This window comes from Carassius carassius, chromosome 38 (assembly GCF_963082965.1).
Source record: "Carassius carassius chromosome 38, fCarCar2.1, whole genome shotgun sequence".
Classification (NCBI taxonomy): Eukaryota; Metazoa; Chordata; class Actinopteri; order Cypriniformes; family Cyprinidae; genus Carassius; species Carassius carassius.
In genome coordinates, this window is record NC_081792.1 from 11,046,644 (window position 1) to 11,069,970 (window position 23,327).

Genomic DNA, 23,327 nt, shown 5'->3' on the forward strand with positions numbered 1-23,327 from the left:
ATCTTCTAAATAAAACTATGCTAAACTCGCCACATACAGCTTGTTTAATTGTGAATACTAATTATCAAAAGAGTGCATTCTAGTTTGCTTTTATTGATTACCAACTAAACACAAATGAACCCCCTTTTCTCAAAAGCCATATGACTTGTAGTGTTAATGTAGTACAAACAATGAAGAACATGTAATGTGAACATTTAAAACTTTGGGATAAGGGTTTATTCCTAATCTTAAGTGTGAGCAATAGCAATATTGATGAACACTAATGAATAGTTTGAGCTCTCCATAGAACAGTGATATTGAATTTTGCAGCTGATGAGTTCATTCCCTTGCAGTACAGTGTCTTTCTGTTAACTTTTCATTGAAGCATATTACAAAAGCACATCCACAAAAAAAAAAAAAAAACTACTATGCAAAGAATTCTCAGCATGCATTATAGTTCTTCAACATGGTTTAAAATTGCTCACGTTATGACTTGCATACTTGCTTGTCTTCATCTAAAATTAATTAACTTTATGTCCTGGATCAAGACAGAAAGCCAACTTAACTAATGTAAAATATTGGTTTCCAATTTTTTGGCAACGTTTTTATTTCTGCTGGATCGACAGCATCCCTCACACTGCGAGGCCACCAGGTCTATCCATTCAAGACAGACTGTTCTCCCCTGGAGACTAGCTTTAGATAAATCTCAGGAAAGACACATGCTATGTTGTGATGATCATTCACATTCTGCTCAGTTCCTCCTGAACTGGTGATTCATAAAAATCTTTGGATAAGCTGGCATGTAAAATCTTGTCTTTAAGCTCCTTGCCTGAAGATAAAGTCCTACTTATTTACAGGTAAACAGTGATGCCTTTCTCATCCTGGATATTGAAGTAGACTGATAGTCTGATTATGGAATAGCCTCAGACGGCACACTGTTCATAGTCCTTTCACTGACTGTCTGATGCATATTAAACACAAACCTGCAAAGCACACACAAAAATTACACACTTCTATCAGATTTATTTCTACTTTTTATTTTCTATTATTTACTTTTTACTTTCTATTTTATTTAATCACCAGAAGTCACTGCATAACTCTATAAAAACAAAATAGTTTAGAAGCTATTGTTTTTGTGCATCCTGGATATGGTGGCTGTGCACTTTAATTCTCACTTATTTGTCCACAAGTCTACAATTGAAGGTGTCCCATTTGTCGTTTTAGGTTTCAAAAGGATGCTAAAATGACATGAAATTAGTTCTTTAAATTAATAGTTTTTGCAGTAAGAAAAGGCTGTATAACTATAAGCACTTTCAAAAAAGAACTGATCACAGTTTGCCAAGTTAGTGCCATCAAATATGTTCAGGTTTATTTTCTGTCTTTGTAATCGATATGAACTAATTTTGGGCATACATTTTAGACAAAGCATACATGCATTTTATGGTATTTAATATATATATATATATTTTTTTTTCCAGAATAATCTGCAGACCAGACTTTCTGCTGATAACCAAAAATCTGTCAATCCAAGAAAAAAATAAATAAACAATAGTCTCTCTCACACAATGAACACACAACACTCTTTAGGAAAAAGAGCTTCACTTTATTTAAACGCTAAACATCGTTATAAGAATCTTAGAATACTGAAAAATATAATTTGCACTTTACAACTTTGACAACCATACAGTTTTGTCAAACTGCTAAAACATTACCAACATCACAATGAAAAAATTATGTCTCAGCGATTTCTCCTCTCTTTTGATTTCTCAAATCTGAATCCAAACTTCAGAACTTGTTGACAGTCTTTATATTCATAATTATGCAGCTTTTCAGTCAGTCCAGGGTACCTACACAAGAGTGATACAGAAAGCAAATAGTTGAATTTAAAGACATGAACTTGCTTACACATGTGCTTCATTCCACCAAAGTTTGATTCAATTCCCCTTCATAGCTTGCATGTCTCAAACTTTTGTGTCTAAACCGTAGTGAGTTAGCATCAGCAGCCAAAGTAACACTGTTGCAACTCTTTATCATTGTAACTAATAATTAAGGACAAGATCTTTCAGCGATTTAAGACCGACTGCATCCATACTGTGAATCATCAACTGTACTCAGACCAACTCTGTAAGCCGATTCTTGTATCAGGTTAATGATGGACTTTCACAAAAAACAAGCAAGCCAAACTTTAGACAACAGATCAGAATATCTTTATTGAAACAGCCATGTTATTACCAACTGTTTCTGAATTCCTAGAATCAAAAGGTCTTCGTGGTCACACATAATCTGCTACCATGGCAGAATATTGTTTGGTTTTAGGTTTGCCATTCTTGGAAAATGAGGTTTGAAGGGAACAGAGAAATATAGGCAATCAAAATGATCCATAAAACTCTTTCCCACTCCTTTAGACCATAGCCAGCAGGAAATAAAATTAAATTACGACTCCCTTACCTTCCAAAAATGCAAATTCATCTATTGCTTCAATAGCATTGTCTGCCAAAAGAGAAAAAGCACCAATCATTACAGCATCAATACCACTTGTTTTTTGTTAAAACTATATTTAATCCATTTTAGAATTTAACTTATAACTTACCCAAGTCTTTGCGCTGCAGAGTTTTTCTTTTTCCCTGTTGTGCATAAACAAGAGCGTCCTTGGCGATCATTTCAACAAAAAGCTCCTGCAGGCAGACAAATAATTAGTACCATTTTATAAACTGAGACAACCGTCTTTACCCACCCGAGTGTCAAGGACGGGCCATCCATACATTTTTGTCCTTGGCCCTGTGAATTCAAGCAATGGCCCCCATCAAGGTTTACATAACATCAACAGATCTACCCTAGTTTGAACTGCGGTTCAGAATATCCAGACAGACAAGTGCTGTATCCATGCATGCAACAAACCCAGACAAACTTGTATTAAATGTTTTTAATACATCTCTCCTCCTCTCTCAGACATGTTATCAGTTGCTGATATTTGTTATAAACATTTTACAACCGCAAATGCAACCAGACAAACAAAACCATGAATAGACCTATCTAAAATTGACAGTCAAAAGGAGAGAGAGAGATAAAAAAATCTTACATTTATTGATTTTGCACATCTATTTTTATGCCTTGAAAACATAACAGTTTGGTTTTCTGTGATCCATTCTATACTGTTGTTGCAAAATCTATTGGTTTGTCATCAAGATCATGTTATCTAGCTGGCAAACAAATGGTTTTATTGAAATTGCAAAAATGGCAAACCAATAACCTACTAAGTCTTTATACAGAAAATGTTTTTGAAAATTTTGTATTTCAGAAAAAGCAATCACATTATTCTGTTAACAGAAAAAATAAAAACAAAACTGTAGATGAAGATATTCCAATTTTAATTATAGAAAATATATGTTAAAAAATACATTAAAAATAAACATTGATCATTTGTTTGTGGTGGGGCCAGTGAACATTAACTCAAGGAAAATAAAATCCTAATAAATTGAGCCTTAGACAGAGAGATATAAACAGAAGTAAAATGGTATTTGACATAAAGAGCAGGCAGAACTTAAACTCGGGGAGACAGAGGAAGTGACGGAAGAGGATGAATCCAGCGCGTGAATGTGTGTGTATCTCACCGTGGCTTTAGCTATGATGAACACGGACTCTTGACTGGCCAGACTCACGTCCGGATCGGCTTTCATCAGAGCTTTGATGCGGGACAGCGGTAACTTGGCGAGGCGGTGCTGCTGCTGCGCGCCCGCAGTGGGCCCAGCTTGCCCGTTCCCCCCGTCCTCCTCGGGCTCGGTGCCTCGGGGCTCGTCCTCAGCTCCGCTGCGGTCCAACTCCGACTCCGCGGGAGCTGCAGGCGCTGTCGCCGCCATTGACGCACGCGGCTCTTACAGAACGTAATCTAAACCGAAAGCGGATCTTCTAATCCTCTCCCGCCAAATCTGACTGTAAACACAACCTCGAGGCGGAAGGCGGAACAGACGTCACAGCGCACGTCATTTTAGCGGGTCAACTCATTCTGTTCAGTATAGTTCAGTTAAAGTCAATTAAACAACGCAATTTAAAAATTAAACGCACTTCCAGGAAGGATTATTTTTAATTGATCACAGATTACGTGTTGTTTCCTCAATTCAGAGAAACTGATTGTTGATAACAACAGAATACTGATTAAACACAATGAAAAAAAACAAAAAAAAAACATTTGATTTGAGGGACTATCTGAACCAAGCGTGCCGCACAAGCCCTGAAAAGTGAAGCCAAAACGTCTCGATCGCCCCCTGGTGAGTGGTCCTAGTATAGGTCATAAACCCCGCCTCCCCATGTTATTCAATGGGACGCGAGACCAACTAAACAATTAAATTACCCTTCAAATATCTTTTTTCCGAAGCTGTTTTTGTCATTTACTGTAGTTTGTATCACGCTAATGTAAATTCAAGTGTTCGTTTTTAAAATAAGTAGTTTTTTAGATAGTTATTTAATGCTCTAAAAACGGTGGTGTGACGTCGTGATTGACAGCTGTGATTGACAGCTCTCTGAGCCGGAGGAGGCACTGAAGCGTCAACAGGCTTTTTTCATGATCTTCGGAGGACTGAGGAGATTGTATTTACCTTATTTTAATGAGATTGGAGTGGAACGGAGCAGACAGAGTTCACAGGAGCAGGACTCCACTTCCAAAACAGTGCAGATTACGGTATGTGCATTCTGCGAGGGAGAGTGAGGGCGGGGCACAGGGGCGGGGCCGTTGATTTCGCGGCTTTAAGGCTTTACTTCCTGCTTGCTACTGCGCATAGCTACTGCGCAGAACTGGTCCCTAGATCGCTATCTGCGCAGGCGCAAGTCCAAGATGTCAGCGCCATATCGGGACACTGGCGGCTTCAGTTTTGACCAATGGAAGAGAGCGAAGCCGAGTCGTCCATCTTTTTTTACAGTCTATGATCTGAACCAAAGTAAATATTGATGTAAATCTGAATAATGTTTAACACCTATTTTACATCTAAAACCACTTTATGTCATGCCTTATTATACCTCAAAATTCATTTTCATTATTTTGCCATCATATAGTACCATGGTACAATTAAAGACTACAGTAGTATTCTTTGAATAATTGGCTTTTGATGAATATAGCTATTCAGCAAGGACCATCCGGACTTGTAGGGGGCCAGTTTACGTTTGTTCAGTTATAATAATAATAATAAAGCGCTTCACATAGACAGGGGGTATCTCCTCATCCACCACCAGTGTGCAGCATCCACCTGGATGATGCGACGGCAGCCATATTGCGCCAGAACGCCCACCACACACCAGCTTACTGGTGGAGAGGAGACAGAGTGATGAAGCCAATCAGCGGATATGGGGATTGTTAGGAGGCCATGATGGTCAGAGGCCAATGGGCGAATTTAGCCAGGATGCTGAGGTCACACCTCTACTCTTTTCGAAAGACATCCTGGGATTTTTATTGACCACAGAGAGTCAGGACCTCGGTTTAACTTCTCATCTGAAGGACGGTGCTTGTTGACAGGGTGATATGGCTGCCGGTCAGTTATGCCAGTCAGAAATTATTTGCCTGATTTTACTGCGCACCCAAGGGCTAAACAGGCCAGCCGGGGCTAACAGCTTCCAATTACGATTAGGGGTCGTAAGGGTTAAACGTATCCACCATTATTGCTCAGGAAAAAAAATATACTTTTCTGAAGTAAATGAGGTAAGCTACCACTAGACCCCTCCTATGATTTTAAAGTGCTTTGGGTGTGCAGCTATACAAAATGAAGTGCTATACAAATCCTTCATTCATTCAAATCATTTCATGAAATTTAAAAAAGATAAATAAGGTAATTACAGAAATGTAAACCCATTGTTTTGGCCAAACATTAAGCACACATTTGACTGCATGATACATGACCCAATTTGATTTTTATGAAGGTTATTTTTTCCTCAAAACGCAGTTTAATCATATAGTTTAAAAATTAGGCCTAGTTGTAAAAGTTACATTTTAATTTTAGTATAATTAATAACTAGATGTTTAAAATCACTGAAAATAGTCATTACATGTGTGAATGAACTGGTCTTTCCTGTATCAGTGCCATGTTGTAAGCTTTGTATTAGTCTTTTTTTGCACTAGTCGGCTTTTTGCATGCGGCATTTTCACAGCTCCATTAGGGTGTGTAACATTTTATATTCCTCACAAAAATATGTCTCAGTAGCACAGTCCCAAACAGTGTGATTGAGCTAGAAGCGCGCTACATCTACAGAGCTGATAGAACAGCTGTGGACTCTGGGAAAAGCAAAGGTGGGAGCATTTGCATCAGTAAACAGAGCCTGGTGCACTGATGCTAGTATTACTAAATCTCACTGTTCCTGCTGATCAGTTTATGTAACCCCGGATGCTAATGCTAAACTAGCTAAATTAGGACATTCCATTCCCAAATTTCATCAAAGTGTGTTTTGTCCTACAAGAGGAGACAACACTCTTGATCATGTTTATGCAAACATCCCTGATGCATACAAAGCAACTCCTCTCCCCCACATTGGACAATTTGATCGCTTATCCCTGTTTTTGCTCCCCAAATATACAACCATCATCAAACGTGTGAAACCCACTGTGAGGACTGCAAAAGTATGGCTAGAGAAAGCAGACTCTTTACTACACCATGTGTTTATCAGGCCACACTTGTCTCACACACAGATATTAGTATCTACACCAGCACCGTTCTATACCACATTAACAGGTGTGTCGATAAAGTATCCACCCATAAAATAATTAAAACATTACCCAGTCAGAAACCTTGGATGAACATGGTAGTCAGACTCCTGCTTAAAGCACGTGACACAGCTTTTAAACCTGGCAACCAAGAAGCCTACAGTTTATCCAGGGCCAATCTGAAGAGGGGAATTAAAGCTGCTAAACTTAATTACAACAGCGGATTGAGGATAAATTCAACAACAATGATCCTCTGCATATGTGGACAGGCATTCATGCCCTCACAGACTACAAACAATCAAATAGACACCCCCAACCAAAAATGCCACACTCCCAGGTGAACTGAACATCTTTCATGCTCGCTTAAATCATGGAAACACCGAATCACTGTACAAAGCTTAACAATTACAACTCCTCCATCGTCACCTTGAACACTGGCGTACTACAGGGCTGTGTTCTGAGCCCAGTTCTCTTTCTCCCTTTTCAGCCATGATTGCATACCTGTACATGGCTCTAACTCCATAATCAAGTTTGTTGCTTTTATTGGAGGTTTGCAAGAAAAAGGCCATTCCTCAAGAAAGGCCACATGCAGTCATGACTGAGCGTTGCAACAACATACCTTGAAGATTTGGAGACAGATGATACTAAAACTGAATTATTTGGCTTCAACACCAAACATTATGTCTGGTGGAAATCCAATACAACTCACCATCCAAATAACAGTGTTCCTACAGTAAAGCATGGAGGTGGTAATATCCTGTTATGGGGGTGTTTCTCTGCGGAAGGGACTGGAACACTTTCAAGATAGAAGGAAAAATGGATTGGGCAAAATATTGTCAAATTCTTGAAGAAAACCTGCTGCCCTCTGACAGATAGTTAGTTGTCAATGGAAAAAGGTTTACTTTCCAGCATGACAATGACCAAAAACTACACAGCAAAACTGACCACAGATTGGTTGAAAGAGTAAAAGATGAATTGCAAAGTATAGATATGCAAAGTTAGTAGAGACAGAGACATTTCCTAACAGACTAAAGACTTTAATTAAAGCAAAAGGTGGTTCAACAAAATACTGACACAAGTAGGTGATCCTTTTCCCAACTCAGTGATTCAGTTTTTTTTTTACATTTTGGCTTTATATCTTTCAACTGGATGTTATAAATTGCACTGAGTAAATACAGCATTATAAAACAAAAACTGTTTCCATCTTCACACAAAATATTATTATGTTAAACGGGGTGATTCTTTTCTACCCACTGTACGTATTTACTCTTATTCAAATACATTGGCTATTTGCACTTCTGGTTAGATGCTAACTGCATTTCATTGGACCTGTACACTGCACAATGACAATAAAGCTGAATCTTATCCAATCTAATCTAATCTATTATTACGTCCATGTAATTGGATTGAGTGCTGGTGATTGCTGGAGGATTGAAGACTGTAGAGCGACAGGTTGTTGTGTTGTACTCTACGTTCATTCAGACAGACACCAGCATGAAGGATCCACAGCTACCAGGTAAAGTAGATTTTTTTTATGGAATAGAGTATAGGGAGAGTTTGTAATCAAGCAGAAAAGGATTTTTAAATGTTTGTGTTTTTTTTTTATCATCTCTTAGGGCTATACATTTTAAGACCTGTTTTTTGAGCAGTGGTTATGTGTCAGGTTGCATAGATTATGAAAAATATATAAACCGAGAATAGATGATGATAACAATAATTTTCTTACAAAACAAATGAATGTGATTCACTATTAACTGCATATTAATTACAATGGATATGCATAAGATAATTTTTTCATTGATTTTGAATTTTGTTAATGTTTGCTCCTAAACACAGTTGTTTTTTAAGATGATGAACAGTTTCACAGTACAAAAGATATTGGTTGAAAATAAGGAACATTTATTTTTAATTAAAGGCAGCAAAAGTCATTAATGAAAAATAGTGTGATTAAATTAAGCTTTATTCCCAACTATTTGTTTTCTTCCTGCAGCATTGGTGTTACTGATATTGAAAATAGTTTAGTGGATATCCTGATATTTTTAGAAGTGTGTCGAGTCTGCAACCTGTGATGCATTGTCTTAATGTGGCTCCTAATCCACCCTTCTTAAAGACTTTACTATTCAGATTTACAAGCCTGATCTTGCCTCCAGTGCAGACATACTAGACATTTGAACTAAAATAGAAAGGACATGCGGGCATGGATTAGGATTACACAAGAACATCTAGATACAGTAGATGCAACAATGCAATATTCCAAAATAGTGTTATTTCAATATGCTGGTTTATGCAAGATTTACATTATTGTTTAGGTCTTTAATAAAAAATGTAAAACAATTGAAATTGGAATTAATGATAAAAAAAAGAAAAAAGTCAGCTGTGCTTGTTATTACTTTTTTGGTTTTATAAAATTTTGGTTTTATGGACTGAACTTGAAACTGTATATAATGTAAATATACCATCCTAATAAAATTCAATTATGTCCTGACTTTTGTTTGGTAAATGTCAATAAATCTAAAAGCAATGGTCGTGTCAGTCTTCACAGACTGGGACACTTCCTCTCATTGAGCTTCCATGCTGAAGGAAAAGTTTACACGAGCTTCATCTTTCAAGGACCGGGTGAACAGGGATCATGACACTGTCGCAGGAAATATGCCTTTAATAGTCTGGAGAATCGAGGCCAGTGCAAAAGTATAATTTATTATCATGCAAAACCTCTTATTAGCTCCAGTAGTATATTCTTTATAAATATATACTCAATATAGTTCAACTATTATGAGATGTACAAAAGGTTAAAAGTTAAAAATGATCTCAAATGTGCCTTAAAACACTTCACCACTCTTATCACTCTTATCCATAAATTGGTTTTTATGTACAGTTTCTATTCATTTTGAGTAATTTGACTTTTCAATCTTATTTATTTATTTATTTGTCCCATCCAAGGTATCAAAACACTAAATGTCTGGGCGAAGCGACATGGGAAAAAAGGAAAGGATGAACCAGCGGCCCAACCTGCCCAGATAGAAGCAAGAACATGCAAGGTTCCAGCGCTTACTCCTGAACAACGAGCGAAGCAGACGCCCTTCGAGAGGGTCCTCTATGACATGTCCCACAATGAGCAGGTCATCAGTGAAATGATGCTGGGCCGCAGGATTGCTTTCTATGAACTCAGAGGAGAAATAGGGACTGGAAATTTCTCTCAGGTCAAACTGGGTGTTCACGCTTTGACTAAAGGTGAGACCATCAGTTGTCACTTAAGAAGGCTTTGGATGACTCTACATAAAGTGGCACGGAGTATCTGAAATACTGTAAATCAAATAAAACCAAGTGACACAAGTTATACGTGTTCTCAGGCTAGCTTTAAAGGGTTAGTTCACCCAAAAATTAGAATTAGCCCATAAATTACTCACCTTGAAGTCATCCTAGGTGTATATGACTCCTTTCATACGAATCCAGTCAGAGTTATTTTAAAAATTGTCTTTGATCTTTCAATCTGTTTGATGCTACTCAGTGGGTGTTGCAGTGATCCATGAGAAGTTTAATAGAAAGTGCATCTATTAAAAAAAAGTGTCTCACATGACTCTGAGGGGTGAACAAAGGCTTGCTGTAGTGAATCGATGTGTTTTTGTGAGAAAAATATCCATATTCAAAACGTAATAATCACTTTAATCTAGTTTGTGCTCACTGTTGTAAAACAAAAGCAGTTCTGGGCTGATGATGTAGAGGTCAGTGTTGCACCTTCAGGAAGAGTAATTTATGGCTTAATTTTCATTCTTGGATGAACCAACCCTTTAAGTTTCTGCCTTTTGCAATTACATTTACCCAACAATTGTCATTTTTAATGGATGTATGAGGCTAGTTTCTCTTAAGTTGACACCCAAAGAGAACTATGGACACATCCCTCTAATATTGACTGACAGAAATTGTCCAAAAGGTTTTGTCTTCAAAATGTTTAATTTGAGAACGTGCTAGTACTATCTTTCCTAAAATTCTGTCTGATACCAATTACCCAATAATTAATAATAATGAATAATTCAATAAAGTACTATATATGGAACATCTTATTAATAATAAATATATAAATAATGACGAATTTCTATGCTACAAGTGCATTTAGGCATTACAACAGTATTAATGTACAAAAAAAATAGATATACATTTTGAGATTTGCTAGTTTTTTAAATTATTAGTGTTTTTTTTAAAAGATCAAAAAATCTTTAAAATTGTAAATCGCTTTGGATAAAAGCGTCTGCTAAATGATTAAAAAGCAACTTATTTTTTACATTTTCACTAGATGATATCTAAATGGTGTCTTAATTTAAAAAGTTGTAAAAAAGGCCAATAAATTATATAATATCTATACTGTGAAATAATTTTGAGGACATTTAAAATGTCCAAACACTTTATGAGGCCACTGCATGTGTAATTCAGATATTTATTTAATATAATTGTGATTTTTATCTATTTCATATAATATTTCTATATCCTGAGTCCAAACTAGATATTTTTTGATGAAATGAAATGAAAATTCCAATCCAATTTAATGAGAACATTTAACTATGTTACAAGTGGGCGATTTTGTCTTTGCAACAGCTGAGGGAGATTACATTACATTCCTTTAAAAAATTATATATATATATATATATATATATATATATATATATATATATATATATATATATATATATATATGTATGTGTGTGTGTGTGTGTGTGTGCAGACAAGCTTGTTTCTTCATCAGAACAGATTTAAAGAAATGTATAATTTCATCACTTGCTCAGCAATGGATTCTCTGCAGTGAATCCAGTGCATCTTAATGATGAACTTGTTTCTTACTAATATGCAGCTTTTCACTTCGCAAGATGTTAATTGATTGACTGGAGTGGTGTGGATCACAGCTGTTTGGACAGTCCCTCTTCTCTGGAGACGTATGCAGGACTTCTCCAATCAATCAATTGATTTAAACCTCTTCTAAGCTCACATTCATCTGCCTCGATTGAATGTAACACCCAAAACTCAAACTTGAGCCAACAGCCGATTGCATAGATCAGTCCCTGCTGTACATTTAGTCTTTTTTTAAAGCATCCATTACACTCGGATGTACTTCACAATAATGTGATCTGTCAATCACAGTTGAACAGGGTCTAACCATGGCTTGATCCTCTCATGTAATCCCCATCCACCCCCTGGAATCGCTCTAATATTTTTGCTGGGTTGGTTGAAAGGCCTCTTTAAAACAACACAGCAGGGAGGCGTCTCTAACGCATTTTGCCACACTTTTTTTTAAACAACTTAATTAAGATAATAAGGTCACTTGAATGTTTCAGTAGCATCCCCGCTATGTTTGTATGACATGGATTTTCCCGAATACAGTTCACTGTGATTTAACACTCGTCTCTCTGTCTCGCAGAACGTGTTGCAGTAAAGATTCTCAGGAAGGCACGTCTCGGCAAGAAGGCACAGAATCTGTTTGCCTCAGAGATCATCTGTATGGAAAATCTGTCCCATCCGAACATTGTGCGTCTGTATGAGGTGCTCGAGACCGGTAAGCATCTGTACCTCGCTATGGAGTACGGCAGCGGAGGAGACCTGTTCTCTCGCCTCACCAGCAGAGGCCGCCTGTCAGACCTGGAGAGCAGGCTCATCTTTGCCCAGATCATCTCAGCCATCAAATACATGGTGAGAGCAGCAAGGCCTTGTCCTCGCATGACCTGACAACAGCTCCTCTTATTAATGCTGCTTGTGAAGACAAGCGCTAAGAAGTATTCAGCTAACTATCTCAAACTTTGTGATTTATTGAGAAGAGGTGTAAGCAATTAGACTAGTGAGTTTTAATGGGTTGAAAATCCTATAAACATAGATTATGAGATTTGAATTTTGGCCAGTTGTTCAATTCAATTAGACTATTTTGATGAAATTTGTAGTTATGTTTTTCAATATTACTGGTCAGAGGTAGACTGGATATGTAGTTTTTTTTACTGAATTTTTTGTTTTACTTTTCTTTAACTGAAATTTCAATACTGTTCAACCATTTAGGGTTTAGACTTTATGTTGATAGAGATTTTTTTTAAAATGACATCTAATATCTAATGTAAAGACATCTATAATGTTACAAAAGATTTCTATTCATCAAAGAATCGTGAATAAAATGTTTCTACAGCATAGCTTTTACAAAAATACTGTTTTCAACACTGATAATAATCAGAAATGTTTCTTGAAAAGCAAATCAGTAAATTAGAATGATTTCTGAAGGATCATGTGACACTGAAGACTGCAGTTATGATAAAAATTTATCTTTGATGACAGAAATAAATTTCAAATATTTCAAAATGTATTTACATAGAAGTTATTCTAACTTGTAATAATATTTCAGAATATTACTGTTTTTACTGCATCAAATAAATGTAGCCTTGGTGAGCAGGAGACACTTCTTTTCTAAAACATTAAAAAGATATCACAGACCTCAAACCTCTAAAAGGCAGTGTAGGTCAAGAATTATATTTCAGTTAAGAATATTTATTAAAAAATCATTTAATAATAATAATCAATTAAGTTCTGTAATTGATCGACAAAATTATTACTAATTGATCAAACCCTCTATGATAATTATTGTTATTAATTAAGATGGATCACCAAAATTCTGTGAATTACATTAAGATTTTTGTCAATGGTCAGTTTAAAGTGGAAAACTTTCTAACTTTTTTTTTCTTGTCTAACAGTTCTATCTATTTCACTGTTTATTTTTCAGCATGAAAACAACATCATCCATCGTGACCTGAAAGCAGAAAATATTTTTTACACCACTTGCTACTGCATCAAAGTGGGTGACTTCGGTTTCAGTGTTGTCAGTGAGCCGACCGCGACCCTGAACACGTTTTGCGGCTCCCCGCCGTATGCGGCCCCAGAGCTGTTCAGAGACAAAAGCTATTTGGGCCATTATGTGGACATCTGGGCGCTGGGTGTCCTCCTCTACTTTATGGTGACTGCCACCATGCCTTTCTACGGCAATAACTTAGGGCGACTGAAGCGCTCCATCCTGCAGGGGGCGTACAGCATCCCGCCCTATGTCCCTGAGTCCTGTCAGCTGGCCATCAAGGGCATGCTGAGACCCGTACCTGTGGACCGGACCACGGTGTCTCAGCTGATGCTATGCTCCTGGCTGAAGGGCATCGAATACCCCAAACCCTATCCTGCTTTCAATGCAACGCCCAATTACCTAGCTGACCCTGTGAAGAGCCTGTGCGTGGAAGAACAGGAAGTGAAGTCAGCCCTGAGTGAGCTGGGCATCAGTGGCACACATCTGCAGAATAAATCCTGCACTGACTGCCGCTGCCCAATAACAGGGACTTATCGTATCCTGCTGCACCGCATCCAGAAGAGGAGATCCGTGGAAGCGGTAGGATATTCCGCTCTGTACCCCGAGGATTTTGGTACCAAGAAATACTGGACCAGCAACGTAATGGCTAAGCACAATCCTTCGGCAGTGTGTAACATCCTATGAAAACATGTGTTGGATGATACGTGTATAAAGCCATGTTTCAGGATGTAATCGATTTACATGCATGAAGTTGTGCTGTTTTTTTGTGCGAAACCTAGCATCCCAGAATGAATCCCAAGATGAGTATTTTACTTTCTATAACATTTTGGTAATATATTAGTTTAGAAGTTTTTTGGTGCTTACCTGCTGCTGAATCTGTCGTTAAAAAAAAGGATAGCCCAATTTCTGAAACGAAATCACTCGCCAGTTATTTTTAATGAATCAAAAATGTACAGAGCAACACGTGTAGCTGGAACTAATGACTCTTTCGAGCTGGTTCTTTTTAGTGAATCAAAAGCATATAACACAACAAGTGCAACCTGATTCCCAAAATGAACGAACAGGTTCTTTTTAGTGAATCCTGAACATGCAATGCAACAAGTGCAGCCCAGTTCCTGAAACAAATTATGAGCCGGTTCTTATGAGTCAGTTGATTTTAACGAATCAAAAACATACAGCGCAACAAGTGAAGCATGATTCCCGAAATGAGTGGCTCTTATGAGCCCGTTCTTTTAATGAATAGCTCATTATAACGGAAATATACTCCTATAAATCAGAACGAATCAGTTGTACTGGATAGTTTTTGTGTTCTGTTTTACAAAATCTCCAGGGTCCAATGGGATCCAAGGCCTGAGACCACTTGTGCAAATGCTTACATTTGTAAAACTTCTAATGATTCTATTTTTGCAGTCAGTCCATCAGTGGTCATTTACTGTTGCCAAGTTGAATACGGAGAGATGTGGCCAATACTTAATGGTTAGGAAAACATTTGATACATTTTTGTATCACTGAATAGTTTGAGAATATTGTTTGTTTGATATTGTCTGAGCCACAGCTTTGGATTGAATGTCATATGTAGTAAATATTTGCAATACGCTGGTTACTGGCTGTTCTGGCCTTATGTAACAAAGTGCACATGCATTTATAAAAGCCTGACAGATTTGATGTTTAATTTGACAGATTCGACAGCCATTTGTTTCTATTTAAATAGCGGAATAACTTTGCAATCATTTGCTGATCTCAGTCAGGGTTTACATTGAACGTATGACGCAAAGCATTAAACGCTAATCAGCGGTTAATCCTAATTAGTGTGGTGCTTTATAAAAAGCTTGTGGTATCAGCGATTATTCCATTCTATAGAATTAATCATCTTTATTTTCAAGTCATGGCACATTCATACCAGGAATGGAGGAGATCTGCCAAGATGCTGTTTTTACAGGCATTATAGTGTTTTGTAGTTACACACACATGCCTTTGACCTTCTAAATCATGTTTAGATATATGTAATATATAACATATGATGTTACTAAACCTTATATTACTCAATAACATGACAAATAGATCTGAAATTGTTACTGTACTCCACTGCAATCATTTGCAGCATGATGTTTGATTATCAATTTACAGTCAAGCATTGCATGTTAATATCATCTTTTTGTTTGAGCGCATATACATGACAAATATATTGTACTTTGCTAATATGGTACATAACATTTCAAATAACGTTGTCACACGAATTACAGACGCTACTTGAAAAACACATTGTATTATATTTTTGTATAATATTTTCATGACCGTAAGTACACTTTCCTCTCAAATTCTCATTACTGTGATGTAATAATAAAAATATAAATACTGTTTGAAAATGATATATAAGGAAGTGTTTATGCATCAGTGTACCAATATAGGAATTAAAATTAAAAATAGTACAACATAATAATAATTATGCAATACATTTATTTTTTCATTTTATTTTGGTGTGAAATGTGACATGGATTTTTTTAATTACCAAGTTTTAATAAAAGAATATACATTGCCTGTGTACACTTCTATAATGTATGAAAGTGTGAAGTAAATCAGTGTGTGCCTTAGAATCAGTCAAAAGAAGAAAAAAAAAGACCCGCTCGTTAAGCAACATCTGATCAAAGAGACAAAGACATTTATTTTCTTAAGTAATTCAATGCATCATGTTCTGGAAAACTGTGAAAGCAAACAAAATGAATAGTGATGAATTACACAAAAGACTCTCCAGTAATCCAAATAACCAATTTATTTTATTTTAGGAGTTTATTTTTCTTAACTGGAGCCTCTGAATTGCTCAATTTGAATACCCAGTGTAAACAAGTGTGGGACTAGATTAACTGTCCTTAGATTTACTGTATGTGTTTTTTGTTGTAATTCTCTTTCTGGTATTGCTAAGCATCAAAGGTTTAGACTCTCTTAACATCAACATCTCTCACATTACAGTCCATCTCAAATAATCAGCAACAGCACCCTTGAGTAAACATCCTTTCAAATCCTTCTTAGACGTGCAAAGCATGGCAGAGATTTACTGTCCTTGGAACAAACGGTTTCTTTTCCTGTCTTTCTGAATTCACTTGACCTCAATTTCACAACATTTTTGCACTTACTATATGCTACTAGTTTGTGCTTGCAGCGTTCACGGTTTCTTCAAAGTGAAAGAGCAGATATGGATTTTGCAATCCTCTAGTTGGCCCCTCATTCCAGATCTGTTCACACATGCTTTGGCACCAAAAAGTGCAATCAATGACATGTGAAGATCACTGACGTACTTTGACATCAAATGCTACCTGCCACCAGTAATATATTTCACAATGTTGACAGGCAGTTCTTCTTTCATTTACCATTTAGATGCACTCTTAAAAAGGTGTTGGCTGTTTCAGTGCGCTGTGCTTATGTGTGGAAATGGACAAGATCTTTATGCTGTTTAACAGCCTTTCCAAATGATAGGATACCTCATATTTAAAATAAGACCTTAAGACAAAATATTTGGTTACACACTGCACTCTCTGATAAAGGGTGCATTCTCTAAAATGAAGAGACAATATAAATAAATAAAATATAATAAAATAATAAAAATAAATATTTTATTAAAATTATTCTTACATTTATAAACGTATTTATAAATTATAATGTTCTTTTACTTCATTTATTATTATTATTTTTGCTTAAATGTGTTGAATGTTAAATGTTAAAATAATATATTTAATAATAATAATAATATATTTGTTAAAAATGTACTTGCAAAAGGTATGATATTAGTGAAATAAAAGGCGACTTACTTGCCCTTAAAGAGAGAAAGCCATCATGTCTATGTTTCTTAAGAACACTTTTAAAAAGTGCACTTTATAATAATGTCAAATAAAGAGCTAATATACAAATGAGTATTTGATGATTGACAGTATCGAATGCCCTCTTTAAATCCAAGAATATGGGCCCATCAACACCTCCTTTGTCAATTTTTAACTTTATATTTTCTAAAAGAAAGCAATTTGCTTTCTCAGTAGACAGTGGTTGGCTCAAAATCCAAGTTGCATTGGGTGCAGTGTGTAAGGGCTACTATTAAGATGAGTTAACAACTGTTCAACATTTCTCTGCAATTTTGGAAATAACCAGTAAAATGCTAATAGGCCTATAGTTACTCACCTTAGTCGGGTCTCCAGATTTATAAACCGGAACAACAATGGCTGACTTCCAGTCCTTTGGAAACTTCCCTTCTTTAATAGAGGCATTAATTAACTTTGTTATTGGTCCAGTAAATAAATGTGAAAAACAGGGCAGATTGAGAGATGTCTATCTGTGGTGTAACTGAAATTCCAGTATGATTAATGGGCACTGTCATCATTACAGAATTCACAAAATAAGAATTAAGAATTAAATTAAATTTTAAGTTAATACATTTTAAATGTATAATTCTAAAATATTCTAAAACAGCAAATATACAAATATAGTTTCAGTCTGAATGACATTGAAGTATATTTTATTTTATCATAAATGCTCGTCCATACCTTAAAGTAGTAAGGGTGTTATGAGATCTCGTGCACGTGTGTCGCGAAATCTAACTGGTCTTGCAAGAACGTGATGATATCCTCGCCCAGACCTTTCAAATATATTTGCATTACACTTGCCCTTTCACCAGTGGTGGTATGTAAGATATTATAAGTTCACATCAGGCAAGTGGACTCATGATAAGCTGGAAAATAACGCAGTGTAGTCTTTATCCAGTCATAAAAACAGAATTCACAGTTTTACGCGGAACTTCACAGTCACGGAATTTGTCAAACTTTGAATTAATTAATCGATCTAAATTAGCTCATTATACTTGAATCAAATCATGATAAGCCGCAAAAGATTAAATATGATTTAGCTCCAGTGGCCAATCTATTGAACCACCTTTCTGTCACCTCTGATTGAGACGTTTCCTTCTCCCAACTGTAACCCAGATGGGCAGCTCCCATCTTTCCCTGGCGGAGAAGCATAGATGGCGAGATGAGGTTCTCTGCCTGTATTGTGGAGCTGCTGGTCACATCGCAGCACAGTGTCCTGTAAAAGCCAGAACCTGTCAGTAACCTGTCAGGGGTTTTATTGGCTAAATCCTCTCTTGCTGCTACCCTCCTTCCTGTCAAGTTGTATTGGTCCTCAGCCACTGTCTGGCTTTAATTGACTCTGATGCTGAGGGTAACTTTTTAGACTCTGATCTTGCTTTCAGACTTAAACTCCCTGTGGTTGCTCTCTCCCATCCTATTGCTGTCCATGTTCTCAATGGTGTATCTCTTCCTTCCATCACACAGGTCCAGTAAGAATAATCACTTCTGGTAATCACACCGAGATCATTCATTCTCTTTTAACTGACACCTCTTATTCCAGTAGTCCTTGGGCATCCCTGGCTTGTGCTTCATATAAATTGGAGTAACAATTTTATCTTCTCTTGGAGTGAGTTGTCATGCTGCTTGTTTGTTGTCTGCCTGTTCTTCTTGTGTCCTGTTCTGTGTTTCAGGATGAGCATATGGACCTGTCAGTCGTGCCCAGTGAGTATATCGACCTGAAGATAGTGTTCAATAAGTCTTGAGCAGCTTCTCTACCTCCGCATTGTCTCTATGATTGTGCAATTGATTTATTTTACTAAGGGCAGACTTTATTCGCTTTCTGCCCCAGAGAGGGAGGCCATGGAGAAATATATTTCTGGTTCTCTAGCAGCCAAGATCATTTGCCCTTTACCGGCGGGGTTTATTTTCGTGAAAAAAGACTGGTCTCTTCGTCCCTGTATTGACTATCAGAGTTGAACTATATGATATGAGATATATGATGTATATCTTTTGCCATTGTCTTCTGTTTCTGATCGTCTGCAGGGGCCATCAGTTTTCACGAAATTGGACCTCCACAATGCTTATAATTTGGTTCGCATAAGGCAGTGGTTCTCAATTCCAGTCCTCGCAACCCCCTGCTCTGCAAATTTGCTATGTCTCTCTTTGTTAACACACCTGATTCAGATTATATGCTCATTAGAAGTGAGCTCCGTGCATGAACTGTGTTCCGTTTTGTCTCTACACAGTGTTTACTGCTTCCTACGCCTCGAGCAGGGGAAATCTGTTGAAATTTACACTTTGGAACATTCATTCACGGATTTGCACTGCGCAAGGTCTTCACACATGGACAAGTGTGACATCATATACCTCGGTAAATAAATACAATTTAAATTCAAGTCTCACACACTTCAATGCACTTAGGATGGAACATATACGTTCGCTTCGAACTGGAATCATGGCAGAATATCCTGTGATGTCCACGTCTCAGGGCACTTGGGTTTGAATAGAACTAACGTCTGAAGCAATAAGAGAAACATACAAAATGTGTAGAGCAGGGGGTCGCAAGGGCTGTAATTGAGAACCGCTGGCATAATGAAGGGGGATGAATGGAAGACTGCTTTTAATATCCCCAGGGGGCACTTTGAATATTGCGTTCCTTTTGGCCACGACTCGTAGATGGGGAACCTGTTTATTCAGTGAATCGTATTTCTGGACTCTAGGCAGAGGGGACACAAATTCCAGTATTTGGTGGACTGGGAAGGTTATGGTCCAGAGAAGAGGAGTTGGGAGCCTGCTAGAGTCATATTGGATCACTCTTATCGATCATTACAATCGTCAGGTAAGTTCCCTCTGGGAGCGACAGGAGGTGCTCTTAGGGGAGAGGGTACATCACGGTTCTGTGTGCTCATTTCTGTGACTGTGGGTGTTATCCGCTCCTTGTACTTGTCAGTGTTGCCTACTGTAGTTACCTCGCACCTGATGAGCTGATCAGAGCGGTCACAGGTGTAGCTTGTATGCACTGCATATATCTGGCTGGCGTTTCTATTGAGTTGTCCGATCGTTGTTGCTCATGTCTTGTCTGTTTTCCTGTAAGACCTTCTAGTTCCTAAGTTTGATTCCCGTCTTGCTGTTCTCTGTTCCCTGGAAGTTTTGGACTGCTTATTATTCTCTGCCTGAGCTGTGACTCTGCACTGCCGTGTTACCTGCACTTCTACTATTGATGTAGTTGGAGCCGTATAAAAGACTACCTTTCACTCGCAATTGGATCTTGTGTTTTCTGTTTTATGACACTTATAACATGCAATTAAGTGTCCAAAAACTTTAGGTTCATATGTAATATATTTTTTTAAGGATTCTGGAGTGTACTTTTGCACAAGGGTTAAGTCTTGCTCTCCACTTTAAGCTTGGTTAACCAGCCAGCCTGTTGTGCAATTTGAAGCATTTCTCAGCATATTGGTATTTGCACATCTGGCTGCATGCTAATGGTTTCATTGTCTCTGTACTTGTATTCTGCACAATGAAAATAAAGTTGAATCTGATTGCTATAGCTGCTTTGACTCAGATTGCGGATTATTCATAATGGAATATTGTGGTTTCTTAGATATCTCAGTACATTGTTCTCAGTCAGTCAGATGTTTGTCTAGAAGGAATGTTCAGTTTATAAATGATAAATATTATCTTCCTTATGTGAACATAATTAATGAGCAAATCATTCAAAATTGATGTATTATAAATGAATTGACAAATCAGACTTTAAAATGTGAAAAGTTTGAGCGATCACGGGTCCTGTTGTTATTGGAATCAGAGATAGGCTAATAGCATGTGAAACAGTCATTTCTGAGCACTTGTAACATTTCTCATGGCTATGGGCCAACAGAACCCACTTTATTGTCTTAGTCATGAATGATGCAAAAGACAAGTTTGGAGTTGTTGGAGGAACGAGCACAAACTTATGTCCTGAAAAAGTTCATCCACCCTGAATGTAAGTGTGAGAAAGGTAATGCTAATTTGCAACGTTTTCAGTTTAGTAACAAACGCTAGTCACAGAATGACATCATACTATATCACATACGATAACACCCTGAGGATTTAATTGTTTATATTTCAAATGCTGACATGGAAGTTGTCTTCAGTTTTATATCTATATTTTATATTACAATATTGTGCTGATATTAGCTTGTTTATTGAACCGTTGCATGAAAGCAATATCACATTTGATTTTGTGCAGATATTTGGGGAAAAATAAACAGCCCTTTTACTTGTTTGGTCCTCCCTTTGCCCCCCCCCCCCCCCAAATTTGGAATAATATCACACCACACAGTGTTGGGTAAAATGAGCAGTTTGTAATTTAAACTATATATGATAAAAGAAAAATATCACCAGCTGCAAAATTAAAATCTGCCTTCGATGGCTGGCACAGAGACACTGCACATTATAACCAATCAATCACACATTATTCTGTTGAGTTTATGAATGCAAGGACCAATCAGAGGTTTTCAGATGAGTCACAGCTGAAACATGCTGTTTCGTCACCGCGCATGCTGGCTGACTGAATTCTCTGGCTAATTCTTTCATCAGAAACAGTGAAGATGTACTAATGTAAGATATTGATTTCACAGTGTAAACAGCTTTAGAGATTATTATGGGAGTTTTTGAGAGTGCCTGAACTCGCTGGAAATGTTCTTTGATAATGTAAAGGTTCTTTGCTCTCTTTTTGTACAATGAAAGTGTTAAAGGCTAATTAGTAACTTACAATGTTTTTATTAAATTCACATTAAATACAAAGTCAGTCATATTAAAAATATTTTATGCTATGACACCCATATCTGTTACTTAAGTAAAAAGACAGATTTTTATGCAAAGTTAATACAGTAGCTTACTATTAGGCCATCACCCATTATAGATCAACCAACATAATCTATAAAGGTGCAAAATGCATTTACTTACACATATTTTAGAATCAAAATATTTCAAGATATATTTTGGGTATATTTCGAAAATATTTTTTAAATAAAACTTCTCCCTGCTAAAGGTGTAATTGTTTTACTGGTTGTTATGGGACTTGTATTGGTTTTACTGGAAACTGTAATGAACCCTGTTGGTCTCTACTGGTAATTAGTTGCCTTCTATTGGTGGCTTGTTAAAACCAATAATTCCTAATGGAATACGTCCCAAAACACACTACCTTTTTTATCATGGTTAAAAATTTATGATTTGTAATGTATGTAATGGTTATTTGTAGTGGAAACCATTCTTTTTTGTCATTTTAAGGATAAAAATAAAATGTAATTACATATTTTTTTAATTGTTTTTTTTTTCAGTAGGGACATAAGCTTATATCCGTTATACAGTGGTACAGCATGTCACATGACAAGCATTTTGCAATAATAAATGCCATTAACAGATCATCCAATCATATAGGTCTATCACATGAAATAAAGAAAATATCATGAACTACATATGTGCTTGTCCGGCATATTTTACACAAATATCTACATATAAAAACACATAGCATTTAATGTTGATTAAATGCATTATGAAATAACATTAAATAAGGAACAGAGTAGAAGGGTATAAGTTAATGAAAGTAAATGTACACCTTTACCAAATGCTTTGTGCACTTCGATTTGTCTTTCTAATTGTGGATCTTTTTATCAGGTTGGTAAGTTCATTTTGTCACGGTTCATGGGTCAGTGAGCTCATCTTGCATCTCTGTCTGATTGTGTGCATCTGTTAACTAGCAGCAGCTGCGTTTAGGAGCACCAGATGCAACTCATTTGCGCTGCCTTTGAGTTTGGCTGGTTTCCTGTTCGTGTTGTTGGTTTGTTGATTCTCGTCTGTCTTTCTTGTGTAGTTGTGCTCCTGTCCCTCCAGTTGGGATTTTCTGGACCTTATTCCTCGCCCGCCTAGGATTCCTGTGCTGGGTTTGAGTTACTGCAGCTTGAAAGATCTGGACCATATTCCTCGCCCGCCTAGGATTCCTGCGCTGGGTTTGGACGTGATTCATCTGGGGTTATGCCATCGT

At 37.0% G+C, this 23,327-nt stretch overlaps 2 protein-coding genes across 2 annotated transcripts; one reads left to right on the forward strand and one right to left on the reverse strand.

Moving 5' to 3' along the window:
* Positions 1-1,561: 1,561 nt before the first annotated feature.
* On the reverse strand, positions 1,562-3,951 carry LOC132119300 (DNA polymerase epsilon subunit 4-like). Its single transcript, XM_059529141.1, has 4 exons — positions 3,591-3,951; positions 2,570-2,654; positions 2,428-2,469; positions 1,562-1,826 (listed from the first exon to the last, which is right to left on the reverse strand). The coding sequence occupies exons 1-4, from the start codon at positions 3,834-3,836 to the stop codon at positions 1,813-1,815; spliced, it is 387 nt and encodes a 128-aa protein (XP_059385124.1). The 5' UTR covers positions 3,837-3,951; the 3' UTR covers positions 1,562-1,812.
* Positions 3,952-7,548: 3,597 nt separating this feature from the next.
* On the forward strand, positions 7,549-15,918 carry LOC132119301 (serine/threonine-protein kinase NIM1-like). Its single transcript, XM_059529142.1, has 5 exons — positions 7,549-8,177; positions 9,602-9,892; positions 12,069-12,337; positions 13,407-14,576; positions 14,626-15,918. Exons 1-4 carry the CDS (start codon positions 8,156-8,158, stop codon positions 14,157-14,159), a joined length of 1,335 nt encoding a protein of 444 aa, XP_059385125.1. The 5' UTR covers positions 7,549-8,155; the 3' UTR covers positions 14,160-14,576; positions 14,626-15,918.
* The last annotated feature ends 7,409 nt before the right edge of the window (positions 15,919-23,327 follow it).

Bases quoted from the DNA above. Each gene is read 5' to 3' on its own strand.
- LOC132119301 (XM_059529142.1), top strand. From the start codon at position 8,156: ATGAAGGATCCACAGCTACCAG. The intron at 9,893-12,068 runs GTGAGACCATCA...TCTGTCTCGCAG, and splicing joins TGTTCACGCTTTGACTAAAG to AACGTGTTGCAGTAAAGATT. The intron at 12,338-13,406 runs GTGAGAGCAGCA...TTTATTTTTCAG, and splicing joins TCTCAGCCATCAAATACATG to CATGAAAACAACATCATCCA.
- LOC132119300 (XM_059529141.1), bottom strand. From the start codon at position 3,836: ATGGCGGCGACAGCGCCTGCAGCTCCCGCGGAGTCGGAGTTGGACCGC. The intron at 2,655-3,590 runs GTGAGATACACA...GTCTGCCTGCAG, and splicing joins TCATCATAGCTAAAGCCACG to GAGCTTTTTGTTGAAATGAT. The intron at 2,470-2,569 runs GTAAGTTATAAG...CTCTTTTGGCAG, and splicing joins TCTGCAGCGCAAAGACTTGG to ACAATGCTATTGAAGCAATA.